Source organism: Chenopodium album, chromosome 1, assembly GCF_948465745.1.
Source record: "Chenopodium album chromosome 1, dcCheAlbu1.1, whole genome shotgun sequence".
NCBI classification, from domain to species: Eukaryota; Viridiplantae; Streptophyta; class Magnoliopsida; order Caryophyllales; family Amaranthaceae; genus Chenopodium; species Chenopodium album.
In genome coordinates this window covers 18,656,373-18,684,063 of record NC_137834.1, presented here as the reverse complement: position 1 = coordinate 18,684,063, position 27,691 = coordinate 18,656,373, and the positions used below count along the sequence as shown (strand labels likewise).

Sequence of the window (27,691 nt, the reverse complement as noted above, 5' to 3'; positions counted from 1 at the left end):
ATGGAGTGCTAGCTGAAGGAGAAACAATCTATTCTAAGATTGAATGTAGGTCCTCTAAAGGATGCCTACTAGCTAAAGTAATGGATGAAGAGGAGGAGGCGGAAAAGAATTGGAAAAGAGCAAAGAAGGAGAAGAAAGACTAGAACATTGCTTAGCTTTAGATTTATTAGATTCTTAATTTTTATTTAAAGTTAATTTATTTCAACCTTATTTAAATTCCATTAACAATGCAATTTTATTTCATTAATGAAATTTCAGCTTTCAATTAAATTGTCACTTTAAATTTATTTTATTAAAGCAATGAAAAACCGAAAAAAGATAATATTCCAGAAATTCTTCGAGTACGGAAGTCGAAAATTTTCCGAAAAACACCGAAATTTTCCCAGATTTTATTTCCGATCTGGCGCCGGAAATTTCAGATTGGCGCCAGCTAATGAGGTCTAGCGCCAGGCGCCAATACCATCGTCTGGCGCTAATGTCGTATTTCTGGCGCCAGGCTCTGTTCTGCGACGCCAGTAGCTTTTCCGAATTTTGTTGACTTCTAGTTGATTCTGGAATGCAGAGGTGTCGAAAAATAAAGTGGCCGCACCCGTAATGGGTTGCCTACATATCCTTTCATAAGGAATCAGGCCGAACGTAGCTCTTTGAGTGTCCTACTCAAGTAATTATGGGTAGTATTTTTTAAGTTGGTCAAGGTTGGTCATGTTTGAGAATTCATTGCCATCCATATCAGTTAATTTTGCTGCACCACCTGACAGGATTGTTTTGACAATGTAGGGGCCAGACCAATTTGGTCTAAACTTTCCCCTTGGATCTAAAACATTTTTCCTTAGCGCCTTTAATACCAAATCTCCTACTTTGATATTTCTTGTCTTGACCTTCTTATTAAAATGTCTAGCCATACGAGTTTGATAGCACTGAGTGTGATGTAGAGCTTCTAGTCGTTTTTTGTCGAGTAGGATCAATTCTTCATATCGTGCCCTAGTCCATTCGACTTCATCGAGTTTACTCTCTAGCGCAATACGTAGAGATGGTATTTCTAGTTCGACAGGTTGTACGGCTACCATTCCATATACCAAAGAAAATGGTGTATTTCCTGTTGACGTACGGATTGTAGTGCGATAACCCCACAATGCAAAGTGAAGTTTGTCAGGCCAATCCTTATAATTTTCTGTCATTTTCTCGATGATAATCTTTAAATTCTTATTAGCTACCTCGACTGCTCCATTTGCTTGAGGTCTATAAGGGGACGAATGATGATGTTGGATACCATATTTATGTAGCAATTCTTCACATTCGGCTTGAAAGTGAGTTCCATTGTCACTTATCATTTCATGTGGGACTCCATATCGACAAATGATATTTCTCTCGATAAAGAGTGCTACATGTTTTGCGGTGAGTTTAGCGTATGATTGCGCTTCAACCCACTTTGTAAAGTAATCAATTGCTACTAGAATAAATTCGTGGCCTCCTGTCCCTGGAGGAGTGATCTTGCCAATTATGTCAATTCCCCATGTAGAGAATGGCCATGGTGATGTGTAGGTGTAGAGCAAAGATGGGGGAACGTGTTGTAAATTGGCATAAATTTGACACTTAGGGTATCTTTTCACATATTGATGGCAGTCTCTATTCATGGTAGTCCAATAATACCCTTCTCGCATTATTTTCTGGACTAACATTTTGCCATTTATATGAGTTCCACAGATTCCTTCGTGGACCATTCTCATTATTCTTTGTGCATCCACCTTCCCTACATATAGGAGGGCTCGACCTTTAGGTACCCTTTTATGTAGCTCGTTGTCTATGAGTACATATTGAGAAGCCAAAAGTCTCAAGGCTCGTTTTGCTCTTTTGTCAGCATGAGGAGGGTATTCTCCATTGGTGACATAGTTGAGAATGTCTGTGTACCATGGTTCTTCTTCTTGTTCTTCATCTTCGTCTTGGACTGGGTCGTCGTCTTCTATAGCCTGTATATATGCTGGTTTGTGCCTTTTTTCGATAGTTAGAGGCATTTGCTCGATATCCGTGGGAATCCTAATCATTGAGGCTAATCTTGCCAAGGCATCAGCAAATTGATTTTCTTCTCTAGGTAGATATGTGTATTCTACCATATCTAACTGATCGGTAAAAGTTTCCAGATAAGTTTGGTAAGGGGCTAGGCTTTCGCTCCTTACTTTCCACCTTTTAGATATTTGATTGATGATTAGAGAGGAATCTCCGAATATCCTTAACTTCTTTACTCCCAATGCCAGAGTTGTTTCAAGGCCTACCACACATGCTTATTATTCAGCAGCATTGTTGGTAACGTCGAAATCAAGCTTTATTGAGATTGGGACGTGTTCTTCCTTAGGTGATACTAGTAGCACTCCGACACCACATCCCTTTTGGTTTGAGGCTCCGTCAAAATACAAGGTCCAAGTATCATCTTCGGTGACCATCAAATCTTCATCTGGAAATTCGTTGTCCTGTATTGGTGTCAAGTCTTCTATTGGAAAATCTGCCAGAAAGTCTGACACCACAGATCCTTTAATAGCTTTTTGTGGCATAAACCGCACATCGAACTGGGCTAAGTTGACTATCCATCTTGAAATGCGTCCATTGAGCGTTGATTTTTCGAACAAGTATTTGAGTGGATCCAATCGAGATACCACGAAAACGGTATGCACCAACATGTAATGTCTCAACTTAGTTGTGGCCCACACCAAAGCGAGGCACAATTTCTCGAGTGGTGTATAGCGTGTTTCGTATTCGAGCATCTTCTTACTTAAGTAATAGATTGCATTCTCTTTGTTTTCTACCTCTTGTGCTAGCATGGCTCCCATTGTCTCTTTGGTAACCGTCAAATATAACCTAAGAGGTATTCCGGGAAGTGCTGGCGCTAATACGGGAGGATTTGCGAGATAGACTTTGATCCGGTCAAAGGCTTCTTGACATTCGTCATCCCATATTACTGGTACATTCTTCTTGAGCTTTTTAAAGATTGGTTCGCATATCGTTGTTAATTTTGATATGAACCTACTTATGTATTGCAACCGGCCAATGAATCCTCGAATCTGTTTCTCAGTCTTGGGCGGTGGCATTGACATGATTGCTTTAATCTTGGTTGGATCTATCTCTATTCCTCTAGAGCTTATGACGTACCCCAAGAGCTTGCCTGAGGTGACTCCAAAAGCACATTTTGATGGATTCAACCTCATATTGTATTTTCTTAGCCTTTCGAAAAATTTTCTTAGCCAGGTGACTCTATCGATTTTGCTATCCCCTTCTTCTTTCCTAAGGTCATCCCAGGGAAGTGTCCTTGTTTCTTTAGCATAGTGTTGATAATCATGTTGGAATGGGGGTCGTGGCAAAGAGATGTCCTTTCATCCTCTTGGATTAAGGAGACTTCTTCGTTAAAGCCCCATAGGTCTTCATCATCTTCGTCGTGCTCCACGTTGATGATTGGATTCTCTATTGATTTGATCCTCATTGGCGAAGCATCAATGGTGATGGGGATTCCTCTAACTATGGCTTTCACTTGTTGGTGGAGAGATGAAGGGACGGCCTTTAGGTCATGGAGCCAAGGGCGTCCTAACAACAAATTGAATGAGGCTTTGATGTCTACTACTTGAAAAGTAGTAGCATGTTCTATCGCTCCTGCCGTCACATTTAGGGTTATTTTGCCAAGAGCTTGACGTCGAGTATTATCGTAAGCTCTTATTCCCTGTGTGGACGGGGTTAAATCCTCATCCTTTATGCCGAGCATCCTCGCAGTCCTAAGTGGACAGACATTAATAGCCGATCCATTGTCTACAAGAGTCATGGGAACATTCATCCTTTTGTAGACTACCGTGAGGTTTAATGCCTTGTAGTGTTTGTCACCTTCCGGGGGTAAATCTTTATGAGAGAAGGTGATTAGATTAATCGGACTAGGGAGGTCACTCGTGAGGAAGTTAGCTAGTCCCTCCGGAGTGGTGTCAGAATCTATCCCGATTTTGTCCAAGGCATTCATCACAGCTAACCTATGTTCTCGAGATGTTGCCATAAGCTTCCATACATTCATCTCAACTTTTGTCTTCTTGAATTGTTTAACGATGTCATTGTCTTCGATGATAGGTATGGGAACTTGTTGTACAGTAGGCATGGGTTGTGTTGAAACAGGAGGTTGTATTCTCCCGGATCTTGTGAGGACGTCTATTGATGAATCTTCTTCAGCCTAAATGTCGTCCGTGGTGTATGATACAGAAGGTGAAGGTCCCACTATGTCTTTTAGATAGACATCTTCTTCATCACTGTCCCATACTCCATTAACATCTATATCGTCTTCTTGTTGAACTTGGACTAATTCTTTTCTATCAATCATTTTCTGCACCAAATCCTTGAACTTGAAGCAGTTTTCTAGGGTGTGTCCTCCTGACTAATGGTATTGACAGTAATATCTATCTGTCCTTTTTAATGATTCAAATGGTCTCGGTTCGAGAGGTTTGACCTTGCCACTCTCGGAGAGCATTTTAAACATTTGTGCATACGGGATCCCAATTGGAGTATAAACTTTATTGCTCTTCTTGGGTCTTTCGGTGACTTGTAAGGGAAAGTATTTTGCCTCATAAGTCGTTTTTACTGGTGCGGATTCTTTCTTAGGTTTTTCATCATATTCCTTGTGAAGTTCATTCAAAATTTTGAGATTTTCATGTAACAGTTGCGATGTCTCCCTCAGATATAGTGTGAGTATTCGTATCTCTACCTTATTTGCTGGTTCTGGAAGATTATCTTTGACATCGAAAAAGGTCTCTTCTTCTTCCTCTTCGACATTGGTTTCTTTGACAGGCTTAATGAGAGATGAGGGGTCAACTTCGCTTTCTTCATCGGAGATAACTAATGTGTGAGCTAGAGGTGCATTGTCAATACTCGGTTTCTTACTGGCAGGGGGCAACGGTAGCTTGTTACTGTCAATTAGGTCTTGTATAGCTTCCTTAAGCTTCCAACACCTTTCAGTAGAATGGCCCCTACCTTGATGATATTTGCAATGCGCATTGGGGTTCCAATTAGGCGATCTCTTCTCGACTGGTGGATCTCCAAATGGTCCAATGGGAGTTATAAGACCTTTTGCATTTAGTCGATCAAACGCGGTGTCATAACTCATGCCAATAGGAGTGAAGTTTCTCCTAAACGGTTTCTTTTGTCCTTGGTTGTTCATGGCGAGGACTTCTCCCAAATTAAAGGCGCTAACATTATTTGAGTGGGCGGTTTTGGAAGAAGAAGGATTGTCGTTTTTCTTTCCTTTCCAGCCACTGTTGGAGTTATTGTTGGCAGCTTTAGATTTAGCTAAGTCATCTTCGATATTAATCCCAATATCATAAACAGCCTTAAAGGTATGAAGGTTATTTTGATATTTAAGATGTTTTGAATATTTTTCTTGGAGGTTTTTAATGAACAATCTCACAGACTCTTTTTCACTTGGTACCTCAATCATTTTAGCTGAGGTTTCTCTCCACTTGTTAAAGAAAGATGTGAAGCCTTCATTCTCCTTCTGCTTGAGAATTTCAAGTTCTCTATGGTCAGTTTCGACTTGAACGTTGCACTTGTACCTATCGACGAAAGCGTTTGCTATGGATTCCCAGGTAGAGGTCTTTTCTTTTTCAAGAGAAAAGAACCATTGTTGGCAAACGGTCTCGAGAGATAACGAGAAAAGAGAAGGGAAAACTTTCTTATCAATACCCTTGATACTCATTATCGTTTCAAATGCCCTTAGATGGAAGTAGGGGTTGTCGATTGCCCTAAACTTTGGGATGTCGTTGGCACTGAACTTCTGCGGAAGAAGATCCTTATCCACCGAGACCCCTTGGGATGTGAGTTCTTGAAACTTGTAGTCGCTGGACAACTTGCTTAGGCTTTCTTGCATGAGATCCATTTGTTGTTGCTTCGCGGGATCCTCGATCTTAAGTGCGAGAAGCTTTAGTGTCTCAGTTACAGTAGCCAGTTGGTTCTTGAGATCATTAACTTCTTCCTGAGTTGCCATTATAACTCTTGCTTTCCTCTTGCGAGCTATAGGTTTGTCGAAAAGTTGGACTTGTACGAAGAGGTTATCTTTGATTAATCGTCCTTCCTTTCTTGACCACGCGCTGTAAATTAAGCCAGTTTGCGTTTTAATTACTTGACTCGAATCAATTTGACTTTATGGCTTTTATTTTAAAAAAAGTATGCATATTTTTAGGGAGCAATAATGTACATGTGTTTAGGGAACTTAAGTATTATTATTTATTTGGAGGATTAATATCCGACTTACCCCCCTAAAAAAATGACGAAAAATGACGCGCGCACACAAGACTCCCTTAATCATGGTCAAGACATGTGTATGGTGTGTGTATTGAGTGTAAGTGACATGCTTGGACTCTTGTGTAAGACCTTGGGACTTAGTGCCTAAACTCGAATATTGATTCAATTAAGCATTATTGCCAGCAAAATTAACCGAATTAAACAGGAAACTGATTAATTAGACATTAGGTGATGACTCGACAAATAATCCGAACTGTCGGCCAAGCGACAGGACTGGCGTCACAATATGGTGGTTGGCGCCAGACTTTTTAGTAAATGTCTGGCGCTACACACCATACAGTGGCGCTACAGTCCAGATTTTGGCACCAATATTGGAGCCTCGGTCTGGGACTGTTTTCGATATTATTAGTCAACTGGGGTATGCCTAAAGTCGTACTAGGTCAATTCCGATTAAAAGAAGAAAAAAAATTTATTGACTCGAATTAATTAATTAATTAGGCAAAGTTCTTTAAGTCATTAATTTTAATCTCAACACAAATCAACAAACGGTTAGGAGGAGCATAGAATATATATGCACAACAAATAATGCACAATTAGGCAAGTAGGCACAATATGATGCAATGAGTTCGCAACCTAACCATGGCTCTAGTTCTCTAAAGTTCGGGATATGGTTTAGTCAAATAGGGTCCATGGTTAATTGTCCAGATGCACTGCGTAGAATACGAAAAACCGGTCGAAATTAGAACGCATATTTCTGGCTCGGTATTGGGGGAAATTGGCGCCAGCAAACAGAGACTGGCGCCAACTTTTAACTGTAGCTTCTGGCGCCAATATTGGCGTCTGGCGCTACGGCTAAAAGTTTGGCGCCAAGCTCTGGCCCCTGACGCTACTTCCCACATGCCTCAGCAGCTTTCTGTGCTCAATAAAATCATCCAGTTTTGCGTGGTGTTATTTCAGTCCTAGTTGTGAAAGACATTTCTCAAATTTCCTACGTGTAAAAATCCTATGTTTTTGACTCATTACGGATGGTCTTTCCAATGAGAACCTTTTTATGCATATGCCACAATGTTAATCAAAATTACGCACATGAAATACTTAGAACTTTTCGAGTCTCATCCACTCATTCTAAATCATTGCCGAAACAAATTCAGGAATTAAAATAGAAATCCTCCCCAGTGGAGTCGCCAAAAACTGTAGGGAATAATTTCAAGCCTTTAAAATCCCACTAGCTTGAACCCCATTGTGATCATACACTAAAGTACGGTGGCGTCCAAAAAGGAAGAAGATAGAGCAAAAGAGTCGCCAACAAGTTTTTAAGGAACTTGTAAACCGTTCACGAGGTGAAGGTTACACCCCTTAACGATCCAAGAGATCGTCAACTCCATAAGGTCATGAACCAAATAAGGGTTCGGGGATGAAGGTACAAATCCAACCTAAAAGAGATTGAACCTGCCCTAATAATAGGCCTCTACTTTATTCTGCTCGTATTCATGTGCGCTTTCTGATTAACATATAATCAATAGGATTAACCCTAAACCTGTTTAATCTATGTTGGTTGAATTTAATGCACAAATAAACTATTATTGGCGATCACTTAAAATTATAATCACAATTAACCCTAACAAGATTATTAATTATCTTATTAAGCGTGATTGCAAATACCAATTCCCTTTAACATGCAATAAAGGTGATCAAGCAATAACAGTATAAAATATGATACATATCAAGCAACATAATAAATAATCAATATCATGAATAATAATTATAATAATAATAATATCAATCATAATCATAAATTATAACGATTAATGATCATAATCATGTTAAAGCATAGCAAGATCCTAGGCTGATACTAACAAGATTAATAACAAACCCTAGCATGTCACTAAACAATAAAAATCAAAGCTTTAGCCCTAACATGAATTAACATTAGGAAGAACATAGGAAGCATCATAGCAATCATATTTAATATTAAAAATACCCTAGACATGATACTAGGAATATCATAATAACAATATAAACTTGATATCTACATCATAAAATCAATTAAAACCATTAAAGTACTTACTTGGATGCCTCGTACCTCTTTCTAATAACAAAATACACACGTTAGTAACTTCAAGGAAAATAATAAACAAAACAATTAAATTAAATAATTGAAAGAGAGATTTGGGACCAAACCCTCAGAAATTAAAACCTTTCACGTCTAGGGCGAAGGCAACTTCGAATATGGCTAGGTGTTTCTAGATCTAATGAATGCGGAATTTTGTATTAAAAAGCAAAGTTAGAAAGAATGCATAAATTAATGTTATTGAAAATTGATGAATGAATGATGTAAAAAAGAATTGAATATTGGTAATTGAAAAAAGTGATTGTTGATGAAAATTCGTGAATGAAAACGGAGTTTTTGATACGATATTTATAGAGAAAATCATCCAAAAAAGATAATTTATCAAAACAGAGTCTGAAGACCACAAAAACACATTGGCGCCAGCCCTGGCTCATTGGCGCCAGGACCAGTGGCTAGCGCCAGGCGCCAATGCTGGCGTCTGGAGCCAAGGCCTGGGGTTGGACGCCAATTCGGATTTCAACGCGTTTTCGAAATTCTGATAAATTTACCGTACTGGAAGATAAAATAATATAATTTCAGTCGAAAATGCTATTTGATCTAATTAAAACTCTGAAGAATCCTAATTGAATTAAGAATGATAAAACCTTCTAGAATGTTCTAGAAGACCAAAACCATTCCTAATTACATTAGGAATGATAAATCATATTAGGCCCTCCCCTAGATCATTGGGCCGTACTTAAAACTCAAACCGGGCCCAGTTTAGTAAATTGGCCATAAATTCCTCAATATTCATCGAAATTGGGCTTATAAATATATCGTTGGAAAGGTCTTTGCAAACCCCATCCAACTACACCACTATTGGACCCATATCATGGACCAACCAAACTGGATTGGCTGTTTTCTTAAAATAAAGTTTTCAAAAACAGAGAGAAGAGAAAAGAAAAGAAATAAAACTTTCCGCAACACTAGACCTTTCCACACTTTCGTTTCATTCGATTATGATTCAACGTGAAAGGTACTCATCACCGGGTTTGGTTTTGGGGAGACACAAATGGGTGTCTACAGTATGCAGGAGGTTTTTGTGTAGTCTTGAGCTTCTTGGACGACATTAGCTAATTCTCTGGTCAAGCTGTCTGCCAAAGAATTCTTTGTTCCATGTATATGTTCAACAGTAAAAGAGAATTGGTTAAGCCATAATTGCCAACGCAGGAGTCTCCCTTGCGCTTACATATTAGACAAATTCTTTTTAACAAAACCGAGTATGCCTTTGCAATCTGTTCTTATTAAGAACTGTTTAGAGGCTAAGAAGATTAAAAACTTCTCGATCCCTCTAATAACTGCAAGGATTTCCTTTTGCATTGTAGGATATTTTAACTCAGCTTTGTTAAAACTTCCACTGCTATATCTGCAAAGTCTTTCTCCTTCTTTTATTTTTAACATAGCACTCCAGTGCTCATTACTAGCATCTGTTTCAAGGATTAAATCATCTTCACTAGTAGGTAGTGTTAGTACAGGAAGATCTTTACACATAGCTTTTAAATTCTGAACAATTTTGGAATCACTTTCCTTCCAGTTCCAAGTTATTTCTTTCTTGAGTTTTTGTTGTAATGGCTTTCTTAATAAAGCAAGATTTTCTATGAAATCAGAAGCATAGGTTAAACATCCTAGGACCCTTTCTAGTTGTTTTCTATCTTCAATTTTATCTAGAAAATTTTCAATCTTTTCTAGAATATGTTTTTGTAGTATTATTTGTCCTGCTTTAATTTCTAATCCTGGAAACACAATTTCTTGTTTAGCATAAACACATTTATCTTTTCCAAAGATTATACCATGCTATGCACATTTTTGAGTTACTTCTTTAAGATCATTCTTATGTTGTTCTAAATCTTTTGAGAATATTAGAATATCATCTATATATACCAAACAACAATGATTAAGTTCTCTAAAAATATTATCCATTCTTCTCTGAAATATTTGTGGAGCATTTTTTAATCCAAAAGGCATTATTATCCATTCATAATGCCTTTGAGGGGCACCAAATGCAGTTAATGGAATGCTTTCTTCTTCCATTTTAATTTGCCAATAGCCACTCTTACAATCCATTTTAGAAAACCATGTGGCTCCTTGTATTCTATTAAATAACACAGTTTTATTAGGAATGTAATAGCCATCAAAAACAGTATTATTATTTAGCTGTTTATAATTAATGACCATTCTAGCTTTACCTCTTTTTTCTTCTGCATGATTTCTTACCATGAATGTTGGATTATTATGAGGACTTCTGCTATTCCTAATTAGCTTTTTATTAAGCGATTCTTGTATTTGTTCATCAAACTCTTGAATATCTTGGTAGGTATAAACCATTTGTCTCACTCTAATAATCTTTTTATGATTTGTTAGAGTTATCTTAGCAAATGCCTTATCCTTTTCCCAATGTTCTAAAGGATTTGTTGAATATAATTTTTCGCTTAGTTTTTCTTGTTGCTTATTTATCTGATTTATCAATGATGAATCATACTCAGAAATTCTAAGTGCAACCTCTCGTTGTATAGGAGTAACCCTATCACCACGCTGGCTACACGTAAATTCCATTGTCTGATGAGTATAAACCTTTGTTATTTTCTGTATTGGAACAGAATGACCATTAATAGTAAAGATTATTTGATCAATATTTTGAGTGCATGGAGAGTATAACCTTTGAAAATTATTTCCTATTATCATATCATGACTAGGTTGATCAGTTGCCCATAAAATAGGAATAACACATTGAACTCCTCCAATTTCTATTTTTAAATCTTCAATTATCTCCGTATGCATCATGACACTATTATTAGCAATTTTAACTTGCATAGGATTTTTAGCCTTCTTCCACAAGAATTCTGGAAATAATGACCTCTGATCTTTTCAAAACATGTAGAACAACCACTATCAATATATGCGCATAATTTATATTTATTGTAATCCTCAATGCATATATCAATTGGAATATAGATGCTATTAGGATTAGTACTAGATATTTCATTACAAGCTTCCATTTGCATATTAACGTCATTTTCATATACTGGTTCACTCACAGTTTTGATTTTATACCCAATTACCTTCCTTTTATCAATAGGATTATTTGGATCTTCATTTAACTCTAAACTAGAATATGATCCCATATCAATGTTGTGCCTTGCAGGTTGTTTTAAAGCTTTTTTACTTTCATATTTTTCATTTAGTTTCTTTAGTAGAATTAATATTTCTTCTTCATCCTCTTCTGGCTTTTCATCACCTTGTTTTTTCATTCTTATTATTATTGAATTTTGTCTACTTAAACTTGGTGTTCTAAGACTCAGATGTATTCATTCCAATATGAAGTAATCATGATTCATCAATTAGCATCTTACTTGATCTATTACTAACTGCAAGGTTCATAAAGAATTCCTCCCAATTTTTTTTCAATTTCAATTTCATTAGGATTTACTTTTATAGGTGTAATTTTCTTCTTAGGACCTTCTCCTTGCTCATATTTCTGAGCATTGACTATTTGTTTCTTAAAAGATGAGTCTATAGTGTTTACCAACTTATAAACCACCTTCCATCTTAATTGTATGGGTCGTGTTCCTTTATGCATTTTCACTCCTTCTGTTAATAACTTAATAGCTAAAAACTTTGACGCAAAGGAATCCTCTAAGCTCACATAATATCTAGGTTCACATATATAGCTTACTGTTCCTTCACTTAAGTTACATGTGATACCACTAATTATTTGATCATAAAATTCTTTATGTCTAATATCACAAATGAAACTCAAGCATTTAACATCCTTGCCAAAATCTTGCAAAGGAGTTATGTATAATTGTACTGCACCAATACAAATATAGCTATAATTTCCTTTTTCTTTATGTTTTTTAATACTTTTCCAATTTATGATATTAATTTCAGTTGCCTTTTGTTTACAATCTTCGATTACTATGCTTCCTTCCATTTCTTCACACATATACATATTTAGTTCTAGTTTTAAAGAAAGAAGTTTTAAATATTTTATCTTTAGTAATCTGGGGAAAATTTCAGCTTTCTTTGTTTACTTGATCTAGATCGTTATCTTCAAATGAATACTCAAATCTTTTTAGTTGACCTATTTTCATTTTGTTTTTATCTTCCTCATTGTCATCTGATTATGAATTTTCTAACTCTTCTCCTTCCATCATATTATTTATTTCTTCATAATTTTCATCTTCAAACTCATCACTAACTTCAGGTTCTTCATTATACTCATTTTCCTCTTCTATGATTTCTACTATTCCTTTATTATTACTTAAAGCCAATTCTAAAGCCTCGTCTTCTGGTATTTCTATGTAATCCCAACTTCCTAAGGCTTCCATTAGTTTATGATTAGCTTTCTTACATTCATTATCATAATGTCCTAGTTCTCTAGAAGACCAACACTTGCACGTCTTCTTTTTCTCAGGACAATATGTTGTCTTTCTGAAAAACCTACTTGGTTTTCTATATTTATGTTTATAATATTTTTTCTTATAAGTTTCTCCTCTCGATCAGTCAAATTTATTTTTCTTATAATTCCTTCTTTTATTATAGTTTTTTCTTTCACATCCATAGTTATTTGGGAAATCCCAACAAGTGAGAAATTGTCTCTTCATTTGTTGAGTTCCTGCAACCTCTCTACACTTCTTTTCAATCCACTTTCTAAGGAAAGCAATTCTGTTTCCTAGGGCGTCCCTAGCTAAGAATCTCTCTCTCCATTCTTGATATTTTTCACTAATTTCTTCATTAAGAGGACTGGGTAATTTGTCATAGAACATTCCAAGATCTGTTTCATTTTCACCAATTTTATAATAATATGTTTCAAATTCCATAATGTAATCATCAACATATTTCATATTACAGATGGACAAATTACTTAACTTTCTTTGATATTCCATTCGTTTCTCATTAGGATCGACTCTAGGACCAATGAACTCTAACTCAATATATTGACATAACTGCCTGAACGTTCTCGTAGGTGTTTCACTAGCTCTTAATGCAGTTTTGACTTCTTCATCTATTCCATCGTATCAGTCTTCTACACATCCATAGAGATTATGTTCTATATAATTTAAGAAATTTTCTGAAGTCCATTTAGTATTTAAATTAAGTACACTACTCATACTCTTCTTCCATTGATCTAAAACGTCTTGTCTATCTCTTACACCGTCTAAAATAAGTTTATAACCAGTTTGACTTATAGGTTCAAGAGTCACTTCTTCTTGTTTAGGTATATGAGTAGGCATAACCTTGACACTAAATCGGGTAGTCTTCCCTGGTATGTATCTTGGTCGTGTGCAACTTCCTTCTCCTTGGTACCTAGGTCTTTGGATAACGTTGTTTACATTAATATTTTCATTAATAATTTCTTCTCCAATGTCATTATTATCCATTACTCTTTTACCTAGTTTGTTTTCAATCTTTTGTTGAACAACTTCTATGGGTAGAAAGTCTAGATCATTTAACTTCATTAATCCTATTTGTTGATATAAATCTTCCTCTAAAGGAATATAATTATTTTCCTCTATTTCATTATCAGAAGCATTCCCTTTTTTGGAAATTAAGTTCATGATTTCGTTAAGCTTATTAGGGTCTTCTTCCTTATCGAATAGGGCTTGTAATTCAGTTAACCTTTTCTCCTGAAGATGAGGGCTCATTTTTAGTTTCTTTATTCTTTTCTTGATTACTAGTAGGTATTTTTGTAGGAGTTTATAGGTACTACGCAGCGGAAAAACATGAATCATATTCAATCAAGTACCAATCCCAAGATCACATGCATAACACACAAGACACATAATCATACCTTTGACGCGTGAATTCCACGAAGCTATTCGACAGACAAATCAGGGAGAGAATAGAGCCCCAAGCGTTGCTCCTGTACTTAGTCCACGAGATTCGAACGAGCCGTCCACTAATACTAGATTGGTCGAGTGATTGAGGAGAACCGCGATCACCACCTTTACGGACAACCGACCACCGCACGAACCACCACCACCACGACACACCACCGACGCCTAGGAGGAGAGAGCCGTGTGAGAGAGAGGACTTTGAGAGGGTTGGGTTTCGTGTTTGCTAATTAGGGTTTGATCTCACTGATCAGTTAATTGCTTACTTACTTGCAAACCTAGGCACCTAGTCTATTTATAATTTCATTATAATTAGACTAGGGCACGAAGCCCAAAACTCCCTTGTCCACTCCATATGGCCGGCCACCTACAGTGATGAGGCCCGTGATGGGCCTCGTCCTCTAATGCTCGATCTAGCCCCTTTGTGTGACCTTATAGGATCCGTCCAATTGGGCTTTGGGCTGTTTTACTAGTCCAAAGATCGTTAGTACCTCTAGCTATGGCAAAACGACGACCCAAATGTACGAACTTAATTATCTCCATAATTTGATCCATTTATATATCTAGTAATAGCACACGACGAAGACATAACTCCTTCACTTTTAGGGAGTGATACAGTAAACTTTTATTTTTATCTAGATTTTGAAAAGGATATTTATATTTATATGGGACAATTTTCTCTTTATTAGGTGATACTTTTTTTCCAAATTGATGCCTAACTTCGTTTGTTAAAGCAAGTTGAACTTGTTTAACTTGTTCGTTTAGGTCGCTTACTTTTTTATTAATATTGGTTGTGGTTATTGATATCTTATTTTCGATATTAATACAACGAGCATGTATGTTATCAACTTCCGATCTTAATTCGCCAACTTGATCTACTATATAATTAAGGAATGGGCCAAAATTACTAGTATTTTCAGGAATAATATGATAATAATACTTAAAATCAGGTTTCTTACACTCAGTAAAGGGCCTGGTATTCTCCAGTTTTACTAAATTATTAACTAAATTAACAACTTAGTTTAGCTTTCAACTGTATGGCTCTGATACCAATCGAACGCAACTAAATACCAACAAAGTCGTAGTTAGGATACCAACTATAAAGCTACTTATACCAACAAGAATACTTATTATTTACGATACCAACCGCAGTACTATGATGATATCAACGCGTTGTAGGATGGTATTTCAATATTACTCAGGATGGTATTGGCTATATATATCGTTGGTACTCACAAATAAGGTTTTTTTTTTTGCTTTTTGTTAAATTACGAAAATACCCTTAGTTGAGTCATCTTGGACTATAATTAGTTGAGGCCTAGAATTTCCGATCAATCGGGGACGGAGGGAGTATGATTAAGTTGGGTCTACTAGGTGAGAAAAATTAATTAAATATTATAAAAGCTTTTCAAATAATAAAATGGAGAAGTATTTAAAAACGGTCGAAAAAGAAAAGTGGAACAACCCAAGCAAGTATTTTAAAACAGAGAAAATAGTACATTAAAATACCACAATAAGTATAATACTACATTAAAAATACCAATGTAATAATAAAAAAAATTCACAAAGTAAATTTACTAATTAGCCCAACATGTCAAACAAATCCTCCGTAACAGCTATACGCTTAATTGTACTCGTGAATCAATGCAAAGATGATTGTTTGGTGAATGAGGTGACAGGTGCTTAAGGTAGGCCTACAATGGGACAGAGTAATTGATTTATACAAACGCAAAACAATGTAAGGGTGATGCGGAACCTCCTCCTAGATTTTATCTTTAAGACACTCTTACATTCACATACGTAACATCGTTCATGTCATATTTAATTTTTATTTTTTTCCTCTGTTTTTATATAAAACCAAAGTTTATCCTAAACTACAAATATCCAAAACCCCACTCCTGAGAATTGCGTGGCACTGATTCATTTTTATTTTTCTGCTCATCTCTTACAAATCAATTATTATTCCCCATCTTATTTTAATTTTACGTAATTACTCCTATTATTCTAAGCTCTTAAATAATAAAATCTCTCATTTTTTTTCTATCTATTCATTTCTATTACTTGACAAAAATAAAACAAGCTTCAAATTAGAAAGAAATGGCAGCATCAATTTCATCATCTTCCTCTATAATTCAACAAACAATTCTACGATCTCACAATTTACGTGACCGCCTCGTCAATGGTGTTTCATTTACACCTTCGGTATCTGTTAAGAAGGTTTCTTTGCTCCCGATACGGTGCCGTTTAAACATCCCCAACAGAAATTACGCCAGTTACAGGTATATCATATGTTTTTCATCATCTTGATTGCTTCTAATTGGTATTCACTATTTAAGCATTTTCTTGATTATTTTATCAATTTTATTTCATAATTGTTTTTTATGTGGCCAGTCACGTGGTGTGACCCGTTACATACAATCAACTTCCTGTCAAGAAAAAAAAAAAAACCAATTAATTGTGTAACAGATTTTACAATGATGAACAAATGAGGTTATCTAGATAGATGAGGTTACTCCAATGATTAAATGACTAAGGGTCTGTTCTCTTACGTTGAAATTCAGTTCAGTCAGTTCAGCTCAGTTAAGCTCAATTCAGTTCAGTTAAGTCCAGCTCAGTCCTTCTCTTATAAAATATTTATTTCAGTTCAGCTGAGTTCAGACCCTAAATGAGGCTACTTTTATACTCTTTGCATTTTCAAATACGTGGTCTATTTTACTTTTTACATTATTTATTTATCTTGATTTGACTGATATTTGTAATTTATGGAGTACATAAGAAAAACTATAGTCTTATAAGTATTTGTTGGAATTGTTTGAATAAATGGATTATTAAATTTCAATTGTTATAATTTGTAGTTATTAATAATTAAAGATACAATTGATCAAAGATTTGCATTTGGTATTTGTGTCCATGAGAAATGAAGTAAATGTTTAAAAACGGAGGGAGTAAATTAAAATTCACTTATTCTTTTAACAGTTTAAAAATAAATAAATAAATCTCAAATGAACCTTTTTAGGAACTAAAGGAGCATCACACATTCACTGAACTATCAATTAAATTACTCTAATAATAATAAAGAGATTTTATTTTCTTTTTAATATATATTGTGGTATATACTTCTAGAGTTTCAATTCAAAGATATACAAAGTATTTCAAGAATTATCAAAGACCAATTAAATTAATTGACATCTAGATAATGAACTCATTTATAGTTCATTCTAAATTTTATTTGATTTGGTTAACAAGGGAGTCTAGTCCCATTTAACAAATTGATTCAATAATTTAAACTAGTACGTGTGTGACTTAGGCATTGCACTAGCCTCCAGGTGTTACTTTGAGATTTTATTTTATATAAAGTGAATCAAACCGCCAACAAAAATAATGAAGGGACAAAATTACCCTTACTCATCCCACTTTGCTATCTCTCTCCTAAGTCCAACTCAAACATAACTCAAACATAAACCACCACAAAATTAAGCAACCACCATCGCCACCACCACCCACGCCACCACAACCACGACCACTACCACCCATTGCACCATCACTGTCCACAACCACCACCACCCACTGCACCATCACCGCCCACAACCACCAAGAGGGCAAGAGGTACCAGATTTGTATTTGGGTTGCCAAATCACCAACAGCAAGTTGATCTATCAACAGCCATTGGAAAAAATGACAACCCACCACCTTCCTTGTCACGCGGGAAGGTGGTTACTTAATTTCCGGCGACTAGATCGAACAACCGGCGTGCAAAACCGGTCACCCGAAACGGTAATCGGTTTCTAGCGCTGGTTGACTAAGGTAACTGACATCTAAAACCGATGGCCATCTTGGGTGACCGGTTTTGCACGACGATTGGCCACGGTTGACCGGAGTCCAAAACCGGTTATCGTGGTGCCGGAGATTTTTTCAAAAATTAAAAGATCAGAGGTGATGCAGGTCATTACTCCGATCGTCGCCGCCGCTGCCCATCTACCTCCGACTGCCGCCGCTGCCTTTCCCCAACTTCCGCCGCTTGTACAGCCACTGTTGTGTTGATGGTGGTTGGGAAGTGGTGGTTGTGGCGTTATGGGTGATGAGAGAGAAAAAAGTAAAAGAGGAAGATAGGTGGGGTAATATTAAGGGGTATTAATGTCCATTCACCATAAATGTCGGCGTTTTTGATAAAAAATATTGGTGGTGTTTAACACCCCCTAAATAAATTTGGATTAGTTTTTATTTTATTCTACATTCTAATTTCTATTTATATGTTTGTATGGATTAATTGGACATAATTTATTTTTAACTTAGCTGGTAATATTTGTGGTTTTCATTCAATGAAGTTTAGTGTTCAAACTTTGTAGGAGATGAAACAAATATGTAATGATTGGCATGATGCTAATGCAAGAATATGACATATACATATTTTTAGGAACTCTTTTTAATATATGGAAAAAAAAATGGATATATTAGTTTAATTTCTATTTGAAACGCAAATAATTGATAACCCGATGAAATTCCATAGTTCAAGGAGAGCTGGAGCGACTAGCAATGTGGAGGTTACTGCAGCTCCAACATCTGTACCAGTTCGTGTCGCTCATGAGCTTCTTCTAGCTGGCCATAGCTACTTGGACGTCCGGTAAAATCTCCCTTTTCGTGGAAATACATTCTGTACTTTGTATTAGGCTACTATTTAGCAGATACTTCGTATAATGTTTGTTTTTGAGCCCTTTCCCTATCATCAAAAGTAAATTTTTGATTTGTGCCTGGGATAAAATTTGCAGGACTCCGGAAGAGTTCACTGCTGGGCATGTACCCGGGGCTGTGAACATCCCTTACATGTTACGAATTGGTTCAGGTTTGATCCACTTGGCTTGTTTATCTACCTAGTACCAGTAGTACTCTGTAATATAAATTGTTTTTATGGATTACTTAAGTCATAACTCATATGTTAGCATTACTTGTTATACATCTATATTTAATAAATTCATTGGTTAGCAAGTAGTTCATTTAATGAGAAAACTTGGTCTAAGGCAAGCCAACTTTTCAATAATAGTTGGTAAGGCCAATTTTAATAGTATGAAAAACGCTCAAGGCTGAGTAAAAAACTGGCAAAATTCCGATAATCAAACAAGATTTATGAACTTCGTAATTAATGTTTGATAATTCAAATTGGATATTGTCGTATTTTGCTGACTACTCTATCATTCCAATTGATGCAGGGATGACAAAGAACCCCAATTTTCTTGAACAAGTGAAATCGCAATTCAGCAAAGATGATGAAATTCTTGTTGTATGTTTGATCCATAACTTTAAACCTTTGTACACATTACATATAACATTGAAGAACCATATATAAATATATACTGTTGTTTTTTTCTTTTCCTGTTTAACAATATTTATATGTTTATGTATATGCAGGGTTGCCAAAGTGGAAAGAGATCTCTTATGGCTGCCAATGATCTTCAATCTGCTGTAAGTATAGAATATTACTTTTGATATAGTCCATACTGATGAATCATCTTCCTTAATTAAGCTGCACTTTTGTGAAGTTAAGAAATTAGACGTATAGTTCACGACAACTCTATATGGTCATTTTCATGTTCATGAATCGAGTTGGTTACATGTCGTTAGTCATAAACTTTTTTTGGGGACTATTAATTATCTCTTGAGGATAACTTTTGGTTGCTTAATGCCTTAATCCAACTTAATATTTTTGGGTAGCTGACAATCCATGAGAAGATTGCTTAGGATATTTATGAATAAATTCTTCTATTATTTTTTTTTTTCTTAATAAATTCTTCTATTAAGAAAGAAACGAATTGATGTTTTCTTGCACTGCAATACAATATTGCATGTTAATTTGTTATTAATTAGTTCACAACTTCACATGAACTCTTAATTCACCAACTAGATGACATCCGGTCTCTTTCATATTAATGATATAAGTTGGTTAAAAGTAGTTAGTAATATTTTTTTTTTTTTTTTTTTTTTTTTTTTTTTTTTTTTTTTTTTTGAAACCTGTTAGTAATAAATTATATGTAGAACTTGTGTCTGAAATCACCTAAATTATGGCATTGAAAAAAAATATTAAAGGGCATATTTAAAGGGGATTGTTGAGAGATTGTCGCGGCCTAATGACATTTCATTCTTAAATTACAGGGCTATACAGGCATCATTGACATCGCTGGTGGTTATTCTGCTTGGACTCAGAGTGAACTTCCAACAGAAATTTAGCAGAAGCTGTTAATAGTAATAGCTTAAGATATGATGAATAGTTGTAGTGCATGTCTGAAAATTGTAATCTGTATGTATATATTATCATCAAGTTGTACATTTCAGGTATCGTTCTGTAAGCCTTGAGCTAAGAATTTGGTCATAATGTCCATGGCATTTGCCTTCTATTTCTTGTTTTGTTTGATGTAAAAAGCTAATTGACATATTACTCATCTTGGCTTAGCAATGAAGAATATAAAATGGTCAGACAAACTTCAAAGTTGGTTCTAGTTGTGAGCGATTGTTTTTTTGTTTTTTGTTGTTTGTATATATTAGAGTTGCTCAAGGTGAGGGTATTATCATTGTGCCACTGCATAAGCCATGTCGTATTGTCGTATATTTCAATTCTTCGGCTAGCCATTATAAGAGATTCATCAATAAAATCCTACTTTTGGCAAACCATTCACTATAAATTGGAATAAAATTTCCATAACAGTCGGCACACCACCTGTAAAATTCTGATTCTTTTTTTTTTTTTTTTTTTTTTGACAGGTTCGAACGACCTATAGGCTTACTTGTGAACTATTTAAAAAATATTTACAGCTAAAAAATATTTACAGCTAAATACGAAAACTAATCATAAAAATAACCTGTACAACTCCTAAGTATGCTTTTTCCTGTTAGCACAGCAACATCACAATTATTTCTAGGATGTGATGCCTTATGTGTTGATTGCACCATAATCGAATATATTGTTTTCTGGTCAGTTTCTCCTTTAATGTTTCAATCAAGGCAAATCTGGGATCGGTGACTCGAGCCAGTTTTTTGGTTGTGATGTTTGAATTCTAGAATTAGAATGCTTTAAAAGTTTGTCCCTCCACATTGCTGCACATCATAATTTAGACAAAATAAAATGATTGAAAGTCGATAGCAATATTAACAAATAACAAACTAAGAGCGATGTGGTTGTTACATTGTTAACCTACTGCATACCTGCGTCATTGTACCTTTCTTCTTGCGCTGCTAACTTCATATTCAGCACAAGATTAAATTCCTCAGCCAACGGATCTGGACCGTCCATGGGGCTGCATCAATTAAGTTGATTATTGGTTACAGAAATTTTATAATAAATATGCTAATGTTAAATACATAACCTATCAGGATCACTGAATTAAGAATCTTTTTGAACACCCAGGTTAATACCTGTCCAATAAAACGTCATAGATAGGTTTTTTATCACGAATTCTGCCGGTCCCATAGCTAATCCTGATAGCATCCATGAGGACAATTTGCTTATCTATGTATATTGGGGCCTGTGCAACATAATTTAATTATAAAAACAATAGTTGGAGCAGTACCAGAGGCAGCAGTTTATAAAACATAAAAGTCAAGAGAAACTACAATATAAACTACAATAAAGCATAAATGAATCAACATCCAATAGATGAATCCTGGATTCTGATTCATAAATTATGAAGAGCACCCAATTCAAGAACACATAAAGGTCTCCACCAAACTTTCAAAGGGCACCATTTGCAGTACAAAAGCAGAATAGCAATTAATACTTGAGAGCTGTGAAAGTAGATATATCACTATGTTTTAACACTTTTGGCTATTTTTGCAATACTAACATTTCCAGAAAAAAGTCTTAGCAGAAAACACTAATAACATCCAACTATATTATTGAACTCCAAAGGTGATAGATGTCATCTCTCCATGTATCACCATGACTTGGAAAATGACATGGAGTCGTGATATGTCATGCGCACACGATCAATATTAAGTTATTAACTACTCACAAAAAAATGTCGGTATCCATGCTTTGAAGGATTTGAACTCCTGACCTCGCATTCATAAATGAGCCACCACTCCAATAACAATACTTATGACTATAAAACAGTTATATATATATGATAATAATTTAATCCCTAAACAATTATATTTGGGTAATAATTTGTGATAACAATTTTAGCTTGATCTTTATTCTTTTATTTAAATCGTACGTAGATCACACATAAAATTGGGGAAAATAGGAGCCTAAAAAAAAATAGGAGAATAAGGTTGCACTTTTTTTTAGCAAACTAAGTGTGTTACGTTTTATATTTCAAAATATATAACAGCTTTGCAACTCGATGAAAAATGTATAGTGTAAGAAATTTATTATAATTGAAATACAAAAGATCAAGTAAAATATTCAGTTGGCTAATTGTTTGTTAACCAATTTTTTTTCTCAAAATATAATAGTTAAATTTATATTTTCCAGAATTCAAAAAAAAAAAAAAAAAAAAAGGAAATTACAAGTAATGACTCAGGCAGTCAGGCAGGGCCATTACCCAGGTCAATGACTAATTATTTATAAAAAGAATTGTAGCATATAGAAAAATTAAAAAATAAAATTCTCAATCGACGCTGATTAAGTATGTAAAATATGTACCTTACATCTTTGGGCTAAGTTGATAGCATCTGATGGTTGTGCATCGACACTAAAATTTTCCCTCTCTCCAACCTGCCATGAGCCAGAATATTCTTAGAAAACACAAACAATCACACTAATTGTGCCTAAGCTGGAAAACCAAATTTGTAAAAACAAAAAACTTACTTTGCCAAAATATACTCTGGAAAAGTAAGTGTCGACAGTCCTTTTGGTAATTTTCACCATCCTCACCTAACAATTGAGATGGAAGAATACAATAAGAGATGATTCACTTAAAAACAAACATCAACTCCAGTCATATTGAAATACTAAAGCCTTTTACAAGGAAAACAAGAAAAATTTAACAAAAGAAGAACCCCATTATCAGCAGAATGGAAGATAATACAAAAAGGGGCACTTATGTACACTGAAGACGGACATAAAACTGATATATCTATGAGGGGATACATATTAATATTTCAATAGATAGATTCAGATCTCAAAGGCATAAAAAGTGGGAAGCCAATTTGCTCCCAATTTTGGTGACTAATCATTACTATGTTTTGTTCTAAAATGACAGCACATACTAAGACGGAAAACAATAGAAGCTAAAGAATACTTAAAGTCTCTATAAACACTGAAGTGTCTTTTAAACAATAAAAAATGTGGTGGATGGACATCAGCTATAGTAATGAACTATACAAAACATCCAGTTGGAGAACAAAGGAGGATAAATGTACCATGACTGAATTTCTAAAGGATATTTGGAGAAAACAATAATAGCAAGAATGACTAAGCACTCACTAGAGGCATTAATCTCATTAAAGAAACAAGACCCCAACTTTGATCTCATTAATCTCATCCAATGGAGGTCACATAGCTACTGTTGTCAGCCAAAAGCACATACTAACTTTAGAACATGTAATCAGAGTTCATCATCACAAATCCAAACCTCTTAAATGTCCGGACTGATAACAGTTTTAAGTGAGATCAATTCAGATTGATCAAAGGGAAACACAATGATGAGAAAAGATTTAATATAAACAAAATTGTACTCGAGGCCTATGATTACATACTACGTAGTTGGTCACAATTCCTTGGTCTAAGTAACAATTATTAAATCCAAGAAGTAGGAACTCTGAAAATCACTAATACATACGGCGTATAAACTGAAGAAGAGAACCTCCAAAATTCTAGAGCACCAGAAGATAACAGCATACCCATTCACTAAAGAAGGTTCCTGCCTATGGCAACGTCGAGCAGTTAAAGCTTATGCAGCACTATCCTAATGATAGCAGCAAAATGTATTGCAAGAACTGCTACTTGACAACAGACAATAAGTGAATTACAGATTACTAAGATAGTAGACTTAGTCCCTTGATGCTGGAATACTTTTCATTGAGTAATGGTGACCCTTTTAATCATAATCTGAAACGGAGACGAATCCTATAAGGTATGCTTATTTATATTTTTGATAACACGATGACCTTTAAGAAACTGTAGAAAGGGGGGAAAAAGTACAAAAGTGGCTGCTGATTGAAGAGCTTGGGATGTCTAAAGGTAATAAAGTTAACAATGTACCTCATTTTCAAGTCCAACCACAAGATTTCTCAAAAATTGGAACTGATTTGAGTAATCCTGCAGAAAAATCAAGGAAGAAAATATTGAATAGCAGAATCAAATAATCTGCAAATCATTCTTCCAGAGGAGAAAAGTATTTGAAAAAAAATATCCACTTCAGATATGAAATTACCCCATGATCATCCTCATTTAAGGAATCAATAAGTTTCTCAACAGCAAACTCTCCTGCATTAAGTTAATGCAAATCACGTATTGTAACCAAACGGTTGTATGATGAAAATCTTTATCAGCTAAACAGCAACACAGAGGGATAGTCAGACTCCTTACCTACAACAATGGGAAGCAAAAAATCTCCTTGACAAGATATCTTAAGAAAAATAGTTGGATGCCGAAAACTACGAAGAATGTTTAATCCAATGGAGTTGATATCGGTTTTACGATCTTTCACTTGAGTAGGGAAAGGAGCAGATTGTCGAGAAACCCTTTTGACCTCTAGAAATCCTTGCTTTCGCAAATGGTAATGCTTCACAGTCTCTGCAAACCAAGTAGGATTATAAGACTGCCAGGAAAAAAAAAGATAATATATATATATATATATATATATATATATATATATATATATATATATATATATATATATATATATATATATATATATATATATATATATATCTTGCATATATGATATCACATCTCCATCTCCATAGTTTATGTGTACAATGTATCCATTCAGATTGAGAAATTCTTACAAACATTAAAATTAAAAGCACTTGGTGAAAGTATTTGAGGAGAAACAAAGCATGCCATTACAATTTTGAATTATAATTGGAATTGTGCAGACTTTTCATCCATTTGCTAATCATCTTAATTCTTAGTCTTACAAGTACATCACAGAATAGATTATCCGCACATATTATGATATTAACACAATTAACTACAAAAGCTCATTAGACTACTAAGTATAAACAAGTCTAAAGCATCAGAAGAGATTTCTTCCTGTGAAAACTCAAAATTTGCTTTAGCATGAACCTTGATCTTCTTATACAGAAGCTCCTACTGATTCATCCGTAGACTTGTAAGAAGTATATTCAGCGATTGCATTCCTTTTCAGTTTGTTGCTAAACAAAGACAGGGCTTTTAGGGTGAGAAAGGGTCATGAAATGATTTAACGCGAACAAAAGGTCAAGTGTAATGTATTACTGTCCCTCTACCCCACCCCACCCCACCCCACCCCTTTTTTTTACATAATTTGATTATATATACAAAGGCAACAATATCTCCCTTGCACTGATTCAAAATGGTTTCTTTTCTGAGCTTTTCAATATGAGTTACCCTATTAGTATCGATTTCAAACAAGTAAGGCTGTGCACACTGCACAGCTCAATACCCTGAATCATCCCATCTAGTAATATACTCCATCCCTTTAGAAGTGTATATACACTCGAGGGGAATAATTTTATAAACTCACATTCTGTCCCCAAGTGCTTAGTATTAACACCCACTAAATTATAGCTGCATCTACTATCTTGAGATTCCAAAAAGCATGGGGGGATGCTTTATATAGGGCAACTTAGTATAGCATACCAAAGCCTTGAGTTATAAGGGGTTCGGACAATCCGACAATGTCAACAACGATTGCTGGGAGGACGGAGAACTGTACAGTAATTGTTTCAATCAATGTGGGTTGTCACTGTGCGAAATTCCTCTTTGTAACAAATATTACCATATATGAGCATCAATATCTGATAGGATTTCTAGGCTTAGCAAGTTTTTCAGTACTTCAAATAAAATCAATCAATGGTGATCTATGTGAGATTTACACTTTGCCTGACCATTAACATCTAAAATTAACCAACCCCAGAAAAATACATTACCCCAAAAATTACTAAATTTAATTACAAAACCCAATTCACTATAATATTGAGTGATTTCCCCCAATTTACATAGAAAACATAGCTTACTTAACTAAAATCAATACAAAAAACATGAAAAAAGTGAAATAAATTGGAAATTATATACCTGAAATCAATAAGGAAGCTTCTAAATACTCATCATCAGGTTGATGGTGATGTGATTCGGGATAAAATCTACCATGAGAGTGACTTTTACATTTCATAAAAGCGGATTTCTGAAATTTTCTAGGGTTCGAAAGGGCTAAAAATTGCAAAGAAAATCGACAAGAATTAGGAAACGATATTGAATGACTTAATACATTAGATTGATCCGAAGATGAAGAAGGACCAAACCCTAAAATTGGAACATTATTACGAACACAAAGCTCAGTTCTTAGCATCATTGGTAGAAAGTGAAATTGAAAACAATAATTTTAGAAGAGAGAGAGAAAAATTAGCAAGTGCAGAAAACAACTGTAAGCGTTAGATGATAATGTAGGTGAATGATGAGAGGGAATTTTGCGAAGTCATGAAACATGAAAATTGTAGGTGTATTTTTTATTTTATAAAGGTGTTTGGAGTGAGCTTGGCAGGTGTCCTTGTTGCCCATAACTTTTTGCCTGGTACGCGCAAATCGCTATGTGACATCTAATTGGTCGGCAATTTGTTGTCAAATCAAATGTCTAATGTTTTTATTTATTTTTTTTAAAATAAAATTGATTTATAAATAAAGTCATACCACATCTACAAAGAGATTTAGATCTAATAAATACATAATAATGGTTCTCAAAAAAAAAAAAAAAACATAATAATTGAATCAAATTAAAACATTCCGTACACAAAGCTACGATCGTTGTTGCAAATCGTACATTTTTCATTCCCTCTTTCATATCTCTATGATTTACAGCCTTCATCGGCGAAGGGGTTTATCGATCTGTTGTAGTTATGTAGAAAATTTCCGTCTGATTCGCTAGATTGTTATCGAAATATTAACCTCTTTTTCGACCCGGCACAAAATTTTACCCATGAAACAACTCTATAGCAATCCATAAAATAAAAAAGCAAATCCTCCATCAGAAGAGAGAAGAAAAACCCGGTTTTTCGAAGGAGCCAAATCCTTCTAAAGAAAAAGAAAAACCCTATCTTTTGAGGGAGAAATATTCCTCCTAGCAGAGGAATAATTATTATAAACCTAAAACAATAGAAAAAACACACAAAAACAAATAATTGGGGTTTTTACCGATAAAAATCGATGGAAGCCCCTCCAAAATTCAACAATGGAGGCTAGGGTTTTAGAGAGAGAAGAGAGGAAAGAGAGGTTAGGGTTTTTTGTCTAATGTTTTATTTTGTGTATGCATTTTGTGTGTTTTTTTTTTTTTTTTTATTTTTTTTTATAATGAATGTCTAG

General features: G+C 35.0%; 2 protein-coding genes across 2 annotated transcripts; one reads left to right on the top strand and one right to left on the bottom strand.

The window, feature by feature from the left end:
- The first annotated feature begins 16,129 nt into the window (after positions 1–16,129).
- On the top strand, positions 16,130–20,687 carry LOC145642513 (thiosulfate sulfurtransferase 16, chloroplastic-like). The gene is made up of 6 exons (XM_081693723.1): positions 16,130–16,478; positions 18,707–18,820; positions 18,966–19,039; positions 19,404–19,474; positions 19,603–19,656; positions 20,344–20,687. Exons 1-6 carry the CDS (start codon positions 16,297–16,299, stop codon positions 20,416–20,418), a joined length of 570 nt encoding a protein of 189 aa, XP_081549849.1. The 5' UTR covers positions 16,130–16,296; the 3' UTR covers positions 20,419–20,687.
- A 76-nt stretch (positions 20,688–20,763) lies between these two features.
- On the bottom strand, positions 20,764–26,818 carry LOC145642503 (bifunctional nuclease 2-like). The gene is made up of 9 exons (XM_081693714.1): positions 26,411–26,818; positions 24,719–24,925; positions 24,564–24,616; positions 24,392–24,448; positions 22,997–23,062; positions 22,832–22,903; positions 21,601–21,710; positions 21,391–21,482; positions 20,764–21,282 (listed from the first exon to the last, which is right to left on the bottom strand). The coding sequence occupies exons 1-9, from the start codon at positions 26,685–26,687 to the stop codon at positions 21,185–21,187; spliced, it is 1,032 nt and encodes a 343-aa protein (XP_081549840.1). The 5' UTR covers positions 26,688–26,818; the 3' UTR covers positions 20,764–21,184.
- Between the last annotated feature and the right edge of the window lie 873 nt (positions 26,819–27,691).